This window comes from Amblyomma mixtum, chromosome 10 (assembly GCF_055824585.1).
Source record: "Amblyomma mixtum isolate Tamu chromosome 10, ASM5582458v1, whole genome shotgun sequence".
Classification (NCBI taxonomy): Eukaryota; Metazoa; Arthropoda; class Arachnida; order Ixodida; family Ixodidae; genus Amblyomma; species Amblyomma mixtum.
The window spans coordinates 62,129,940-62,138,833 of record NC_143021.1 but is presented as its reverse complement, the minus strand read 5'-3'; the positions used below and the strand labels follow the sequence as shown (position 1 = coordinate 62,138,833).

The window sequence follows — 8,894 nt, the reverse complement described above, 5'->3', positions numbered from 1 at the left end:
TTATATAAAAAATCAAGTACAAGGCTAATTATAGCTGTTGACCAGGACAATCTTGACACAAGTGTTTCCATGGTGAAACATTGGTAAATACTGAAAGAATGTAATGCACAGGTAAATAAATTATATACAGCGAACTTATACAGTAAAAAATGAGGATTATTTCACTATACAGAAAATAACAGAGACCAAAGAAGGGTACAAAACATATGAACTGTTCCAATTGAATTATCCACTAATGACGCAGGCCAGCAGATGTTCGCTGCCATGGCACAGCACCACAATAACTTGAAAAATATGTACAAAACAAATCCCTGCTTTCTGCAGCTGTCCGGCTGTAGTTGTGTCCAGATGGTGGCTGAAGATCAAGCATACCCGATCCACCATCTGAAGACAACTGACCATTGGCTGCATCTCGAGGTTCATCATCAAAAGTAGCAGACATGTACTTGACATCGTCACGAAGAAAGTTGTGAAGCGCACAACATGCCATCACAACATAGTCGGCATTGCTTGGCAGAAGGTTGATGCTGCGTCGAAAGATGCGAAACCGTGACACCATAACCCCGAAAGTATTTTCCACGCACCTTCTGAAAAGCAAATGGTAAATGATAAATTCGCACGCTGCGTTAATGTGACTGTAAAATAGACACAGCAGATTCACCACAATCACCTTGCTCTGCTGAGCCTGTAGCTGAAGATTCTTTTTTCTTCACCTTGGCTCCTGCCAGAATAAGGCCGGAGAAAATCCGGCCGAAGCTGGAACGCTTCATCTCCCACAAACACATGGGGTGCTGCCGTCTGTGTGCCTGGCAGGTGTTCTGGTCCAGGGAGCCTAAGACTACTTCTTTCAAGGCACTTGCCAAACCGTAACATGTTTAAAGTACCCCCATCGCTTTGTCGACCATATGCACCAACATCAACCATCACGTACTTTAAGTTGCTATCGGCAACCGCCAGCAACACAATGGAGTAGTCATGATGTGAACAGCGCGAACTACAAGGGACAAGAAAAGAAGGGACACAGGACGAGCGCTGACTCGCAACTAAAAGGTTTATTCACTGAAACCTTCTTATATGAAGAACAATGAAAGGGAAGAAACAACACAAAAAAACTAAAAACCATGAAACGCAACATTCGTCAGGTGCTCCCGAGAAAATTCAACTCCCTATCGCAAAGGAAAACAGATGGTTTGCTGACGCAATTCAGTTGATCCCCTGCGATGTGAAAAGCCTCGACAACTTCTCGTGTCGTCTGATCACTGTGGGTGTATAGTACACGTGTTTGATTGAATAATGCGGTGCATTTTTCTTTTTCTTTTTCATGACTACATTCTAGACAATGTTTGACCAAATGTGAAAGGTCATCACCAATGTTTAAGTTGTTCCTGTGCTCTTGTAGGCGCTTGTTAAGGCAACGCCCTGTCTGACCAATGTAACGCGCTCCACAGGAAAGGGGTACACTGTATACAACACATGTTTTACAGGCCACAAACTTATCCCTGTGCGCAACGCCACATCCTTCTTTTTTCTTCTTGGCCTCTTTCTTTCTTTCAATGGCAGGGCATATCTGTTTGAGCTTGACGGGGGCTGAAAGGAACACGCCAACTTTGTACCTACTTGCTACGTTCTTTAGTCCGTGGGAGACGCGGTGTACATATGGCAAAACGGCAAATTTCTTCTTTTCAGGCTGGACGTCTGTCGTAAGCGGAGTGGCCTGACGCTTTAATAACTGAATTAACCGAGAACACGCCCCTGCTATCATCTGGTCTTGATATCCAGCAAACTTAACCCTAGACAACTGGGTCTGGAAGCTATCTTGAATAGTGTGATGACAGGATTTGGTCAAAGCACTTCGCAAGCAGGAACTGATTATGCTATTTTTTACCAATTTGGAATGACCGGAGTGAGAATTAAGAAGTGTCTTTGACGACCTCGGGTTATACTTCCAGCAAACATGGTTCTCCTCGAAATGCAGCCGCAGGTCTAAAAACTGCAGTTCGTCGTTAACTGGTGCCTCAAAAGTGAACTGTATCCCCGACCCACACTCCCTGAACACTTTAGAATGTCAACCATTCGAGCCGGAAAACGCCCACGTTCTACAAAAATAAGATAGTCATTGACATATCTGACGGTCTTGAGATGTAGGCCAGACAGGTTCTTTTCCAGATCCCTGTCAACGTACAACAGAAAAATGTCACTTAAGACCGGGGCGACGCTGGACCCGATGCACACTCCTGATTTCTGCGCAAATAGCTTGCCTTGCCACCCTATGAAAGTGGAATGCAAATAAAACCGTACCAGTTCTAGGATGTTTTCCACAGACATCCCGCATTGTGTTACGAACGCCACTTCGTCATTATTATCTGTAATGTACCTTTTCACACGCTTTAACAGGCAGTCATGTGGAAGGCTATAATACAGGTCTGTGACATCGATACTGAAGGCTGCACAGGCACCCGGGTTGTTCTACTTTAAGAAGGACACGAGGGCGTCGGAGTTGGGGATCTTGAGAGGGTCGAATGCATCCAAGGACGAAAGATGCCGTTGCAGAAATTTTGACACGTGGTGTTGCCATGTGCTCCTTTCCGATACAATCGCTCTGAAGGGTACGTCAACTTTATGTGTCTTCGCGGTGAAAAAGATGTCCAGGTGCAATTTCTTGCACTGCCCAACCTGCTTGGCCAAGCGTTCGAGGCCGAGAGTGCTTAGAAGGGAGACGCCTTGCTCCTTGACCTTGGCCTCTTTCAGCGGAGTCACCTCGAAGTTCTTAATGACCGCGGCCAGGGCATTTCTTGGAATTGGCTTTCAGAAAAGATGGTAAAACAGCCTTCCTTGTCAGACAACAGGACCCTTAGGTCCTTTGAACACATCCACTTCGCTATGGTGCCGACTGGATTGCGTTTGGCTGCTTTTGTCTTGGTGCGCTCTAGGACTTCGACGACCCTCTTGCTCGTACTCGAGCACGTGCACGTACTCGAGCTCTTGCAACGATCGACCAAGGCACAGACATACAGGATACATTGATATGCGATATCAACCAACTCTAGAAACTTAGAGATGTTCAATTACCCGTTATTGAGAACATATAAATGCGTACCACTTTTGTGACACTTTTGTGAATAGGTATTTGTTAGACCCTGCAAGGCCTTCCAGCATTGCGATGCCTTGATCGATAAGGATACGGTTTTTGGTTAAGTCCTTGACCACATCCTCTAGATGGTTGACTTTGCGTGCAAGCCGGTGTCGGGACTGCTGCAAACTTTCAATTTTCTTCTTGATTGCAGTTTGTAGATTCGTGTACCGCTTAACTTTGCTTCACAGAAAATCCATTTCGGGAGGATCTTGTTGGGCCTGCAGCTGAAATGAGGTTTGACACAAACTAAGCACTACCTCATCACATAACAGCGAAGCAAAACACTTCCACGAGCGCGCTGGTCTCCCAAGAATCCTTGACCTGGACGGCTCTCGGAATTAGGGTAATTATCGGACCCAAACGCGAGCCACGACTGTCGTGCACAAAAACCGGGAACGCCCCACGGCGTCTCACGCGGGTCGGATTACCCTGGAATGCCGACCGAGCAGCCGCCCCCGGGGTCCGAGCGGCGTCATAACTCAACTGGCCGTCACTGTCCTTAAATAAGCAGGTGGCTGCGTTTTCTCTGTCTGGTGGCGTCTTCTGCACGCGCCCGTTTCTTCAGAACTGTTGATGTTTCAGCTTTCGGGCCATGGCACCATACCGAACGCCAGCCAGCTGGACTGCCGCCGACAACTCCCATTTATGTGGGCGCGCGCGACCCCGCTTCGTCTAGCAGTGTCCTATTTTGAAAGAAAAGCTGTCGAACGTCCGAACGACGCGTTCGCAGCTGGATTGAGCCGCATCTGGTATCCGTCAAGACGTGCTGACCCGTCGTCGTGCGATACGTTTTTATAGCTCTTTGTACACTGGCGCGAAGTGTTCCTGGCGAGAAACAAGCTCTGCGACCCCGACACTCGCGGCTTTCCCCGAAAAGGAAGGGGCAATGGGAGATTTGGGCGAGCAGGCCGCTCCCTCTCTGGCTGCTGCCCGCCTTCAGCTCTATCTGCCGCCTCCTGCTTGGCGCCCTCCTCGCAGCCCCCCGCCGAGAGGTCTCCAGAGTCTGCAGCGGCGGGACACAGCAGAAACATGGGCGCTTCTAATGAGCCCGCGCTCGTCCACAGGTCTCTTTCTGGCCCGCTCAAAGGCGAAGCTCACCTCCCTAAGCCGCGAGGAAAGAAAGGGGGGGGGGGATAAATACACATGGTGCATGCTAACACTCTACACGCACCTCTCAAATATCAGCTAAAGGTTGCAGCGCGCTTAGATGAATAAACACACACAAACAAGGGCTGGTAGCTTAATTTCAATACAATGCCAGCAGTCCCGCTAATCCGTTACAGCTTCCGCGTTACATGCTACCCCCGCGGCTGTAGTCGGTCGTTCCCCTCCCGCGTGGCGAACAAACGTCGCCTAAATACATGGCGCGAGACAAACACAAACGGTACTTAGCACTTTCTGCCCATGCCAGCGAGGAATTGCCGTTCAAGCCGTGCTCACAAAGCGCGTACAAACAATGAAAGCTACTACTTCACGATCTGCATGCAGTGTCCTTCACAGTCCGCGGCACAGTGTTCTCATGTGCGAACTGTGCAGTTGGCAGAGTTCGAACTTTTCATCACATGTTCACATCACTGTTGCGGATGACACCAGGGATTCCTCCGCGTCCTCCGCACGGCCGGTACGCCGCCGTCCGAACGCCAGAGTTGGGTCCCTCGCATAGTTTCCCTCAGACTGGTAAAATATAAAGGTTTAATTACATGATTAAGGTGAGACAAGTAAGGTAAAGTAGGGAGACAAGGTAACAAGATTGAAGAACCCCCTGCTCCATGCCGAACCGCGGCTTAAATAGGGTGTCCTGTCCCCAGGTCATCAGTGGGGGAATTTGGTTAATTAAAAATGCGTCCAATGACTGAATTGGGTCACGTGTCCATTTGTAGTGGTCCGCCCATAAGGACGTCCCCCCTCACCGTCGCCACTTTCTCGAAGATGCTGTCCGGCCGATCCCTCGCAGCAACGATGACAACCTGCACTTCACAGCGAGCCGTGGGAACGGAGGGCTGGTGTCGCACTTGCGCCGAGAGGTTCCAGGAAGACAGGAAGTCGTTACCGAAGCGCGAGCACGCCAGCACCCGCGCTGGCCATAAACAACACAGACCAGCCGCCGACACACCATGACGTTGCGTTCCGTTTGGGTTTGGCACCGCTAATGGGAGTTAAGCCGAGGACCGTTCCCGCGCAGCGGATGTCCACCCCATAAACCACCAGGGGGCACCCTGTTGACGCCGTCCCTTGCTTTTGGGGTGCCAGGGCCACCACGCCGACGCCTCTTCGAAGTCGTGTCTATTGACAGTTTGCAGATGTCTGGAGATTCTTTGTAGGCTGGCGTTTCCTGTCCTTAACACATTGTAGCATACAGCACCAAGAAACCGTTCCGATGCGTCGGCGCTTTAGCGGGAGGCGTCGAGCGTAACAGCCAGCAACAGTTATGCAGATGAGATAATGCGTCAGCGTTGCTGTGCGAGCTCCCTTTGCGGTGCTGCACCACTATATTGAACCTTTGCAGCACTAGCGCCTAGCGTGTTACTTAGCCCCGTGTGGAGTGCTGAGCGTTAGAAACGCAAGGGGGTTGTGATTCGATACGACTGTAACCGGTGCGCCGAAAAGCCAGGTGTCGAACTTATTTAGACCCCAGATTACTGCAAAGGCCTCCCTCTCAATAGTGGACCATCGGGTTTGCGTCGGAGAGAACTTGTGCCTCGCGAAGGCTATCGGGACCTCTGCACCGCCCTCATCCCGCTGAGAAAGGCAGACACCGGCGGTGAACGCGGAGGCGTCTGTTGCGAAATGTGAGAGGACTCGAATGTTGCGACGGTGAATATTGATGAGTGAGTGAAGACACGGATACAAATTCTTTAGCAAACAAAACAGGAAAACTGTAATTAACTTTACGGACATCTACACAAAGAGTGGTAGGACGGAACGCACAACAGAAACGTCTTTCTTGCCGTCGCAGAGGCCACTGTCTTGCCGAGGTGGCCCGGCCTTTCTTTCCTGGCCTGGCTGTTTCGCGCCCAATCTCGCCTCGAAGGCGCCGCCGACGAAACCCGATCCCCGGGCCAGCCACCAGCGCTCAAAAACAGGGAGTGTCCCCGCAATGCTGCCTTTGGCCCCCCGTTGCGCACTCACGCGTAGGGAAAACACACACCCACACAACCGCAAAGGAGGGCACACGGGCGACGACAAACACAGGCATGTTTAAACGACGCCGTTCGTGGAAAACGCGCACTCCCCGTTCCGCAGGAAGAAAAAAAAAGGAAAGACACAACAACCTCCCGGCCCCAGCAGTGGCAGCGCTACGCGCACAGCTCGAGGGGATAGAGAAGCTGCACCGGCCTTCTCAATGTGCATCGGTTGGGCTGCTTCACAACACACGCTCGGACGTGGTTATCTCTTCCGTGAATCACTTCAACGATCCTCCCCACCTTCCACATCTATCACGGCGCCTTTTCCTCGTAGATGAGAACTAAGCCTCCCACCGAGGTCTTTCGAGCTTGCTGTTTGTCGCAAGTGTGCGCCGACCGTAGCGTCAAAAGATATTCCTTCTGCCATCGCCTCGAAAATTGCTCCAGCATTCGTTTACGGTGCATCCATCTTCGTGTCACAGCTTGCGCTGACGAACTGACATCACTACAAGGAGACGGTAGCGACGTCAATCTCTTTCCTGTTAGAAAATGCGCCGTAGTTAGAATTTCAGGGTCTTCTGGCGATGCAGAAATGTAGGTTAGGGGCCGAGAGTTAACGATGCTTTCCACCTCTTGCAGTACCGTGGTAAGCTGTTCGAAGGTGAGTCTTGCCTGGCGTAGGATTTTACGGAGACAAACCTTCACAGTCCTCACCATCCTTTCCCAGAATCCACCCCACCATACTGCTCTTTCCGCGATGAATTTCCATTTGATGCGTGTCTTGGCACAGTGGTCGTGGAAAGTTCCGTCAAACAAGGGGTCTCTCAATGCTGCCAATTCTTTAGAGGCGCTGTGAAAAGTTTTGGCGTTGTCAGTGTATATCACTGATGGCAGTCCTCGTCGGGCGGTAAATCGTCGGAGAGCCAACAATAACATTTCGGACGATAGGTTCGAGACAAGCTCGAGATGAACTGCTCTAGTAACTGCGCAAGTGAAGAGAGCAATGTAAGATTTGGAGACCGTGTCCTTGTCCTTAGTGAAGAGGGACCCGGCGAAGTCAATGCCAACCACCTGAAACGGTTCCGACCGGCAAACTCTTTCTGGTGGCAAAGGCGCTGTCGGAGCTTCTCGACGCTTCGCGCGACCATTTAGACAGATGTTGCATTTGTTTACAACCCTTTTTACTTGTAGAAGTCCTCGTGGGATCCAAAACCTTTCTCTCACTTCTGTGGGGGTGTCTCTAGCGCCGCCGTGTAAAGTTCGTAAATGAGCGTCTCGAATAAGGAGCTCCATGAACGGATGGCTGGGAGGGAGGAGCATTGGATGCTTCACCTCTTCATTTTCATCAGAGAATTGCAGCCGCCCTCCCAATCGTAGCAATCTCTCTGTGTCCAAAATGGGCTATAGCTTCTGTAAGCTCGATTGAGATTTCACTGGGAGTCCTTGGTCAAGACGGGATATGTCATCCGTGTAAGCCTCTTCTTGAACGGCTTTCAACCAGTAGGCTTCGTCCCTTTCTATCTCTTCCGCGGCTAGACAAGAAGCAACCTTGCCTGACGGACTCCGGCAAGCACATATGAATCTGAAAACCCAGGCAGTTATCCGTAAAACTCCGAAAAAACTACTCAGGTGGGCCAAGTCCAAGATCGGCATAAATGTCCTTACTTGCAACACCTTTACTCCTTTCCTTTCCACCGAACTTTCCTCAGCCGTTGGAACATAAATCTCATTTAGAGCTGGCCAGGAATCCTCCGTCTCTGAAAGCCATGACGGTCCAAACCACCATAGTCGATCTCCTTGAAGACTCTGTAGAGTGACTCCGCGTGTCACACGATCTGCGGGGTTCTGTGAACCGGGGCAATGCCTCCATTGGTGTTTCTCCGTGCAAGTTTGGACGTCGGTCACTCTGTTTCTCACAAACTGGTTCCACTGCAAAGGGTTTCCTTTCAACCAATGAAGGTTATGCTGGAGTCGGTCCAGAAGTTCATTTTCAGTTGGCCGGTATGCATCATAAGCAGCCTTTGCTATTCTAGCACCTAGCAGCGCAATCATCAGTTCAAGTCGGGGAAGGGTCATAGCTTTCAATGGTGACACTCTCGCTTTCGCAAAGAGAATTTTCGTGTGAACGCATCCGCTGCTGTCCTCTAGTCGTAGGTAGGCGCAGGTCCCGTACGCTCGCTGACGCGTCGCAGAAGATATGTAACTGTACAGTCTGCGGCTGAACTGGAGCAACAGATCGAGGTACGGTCAGTGAACAAAGGTCTATCAGCTCCGACTTCCAGCCTTCCCACTTCCTTGCGATATCACTGGGCAGTTTGTCATCCCAACCAATGTGTCGTTGCCACAATTCCTGAGTATTTTGGCTTGCATGGTAAATGGCACGAGCAGCCCAAGGGGATCAAATATTCTGGCGATGGTTTGTAGAACAAGTCTTTTGCAGTTGTTCTCTCTGTCCAAGACGCTTGAGAGGGACTTGGTGGCCACGGTGATTGTGTCGTTTGCAGGATTCCAAAGAAGCCCAAGAATTTTTACTGTTCCAGATGAGTCATTCAGTGCCTCTTGCGACACAAATAGGTCTTGCAAGCGCCTAGAGTTCGACGACCACTTTCGCAGACTCATTCCACAAGCTCCAAGTA

General features: G+C 50.4%; 1 protein-coding gene across 1 annotated transcript; it reads right to left on the bottom strand.

Moving 5' to 3' along the window:
- Positions 1-232: 232 nt before the first annotated feature.
- Positions 233-4,164, bottom strand: LOC149325931 (uncharacterized). The gene is made up of 3 exons (XM_089564416.1): positions 4,043-4,164; positions 671-994; positions 233-587 (listed from the first exon to the last, which is right to left on the bottom strand). The coding sequence occupies exons 1-3, from the start codon at positions 4,162-4,164 to the stop codon at positions 233-235; spliced, it is 801 nt and encodes a 266-aa protein (XP_089420542.1).
- Between the last annotated feature and the right edge of the window lie 4,730 nt (positions 4,165-8,894).

Bases quoted from the DNA above. Each gene is read 5' to 3' on its own strand.
- LOC149325931 (XM_089564416.1), bottom strand. From the start codon at position 4,164: ATGTTTCTGCTGTGTCCCGCCGCTGCAGACTCTGGAGACCTCTCGGCG. The intron at 995-4,042 runs GCCTGCTCGCCC...TGTCCCTTGTAG, and splicing joins CAGCAGCCAGAGAGGGAGCG to TTCGCGCTGTTCACATCATG. The intron at 588-670 runs GTGATTGTGGTG...TTTGCTTTTCAG, and splicing joins TACAGGCTCAGCAGAGCAAG to AAGGTGCGTGGAAAATACTT.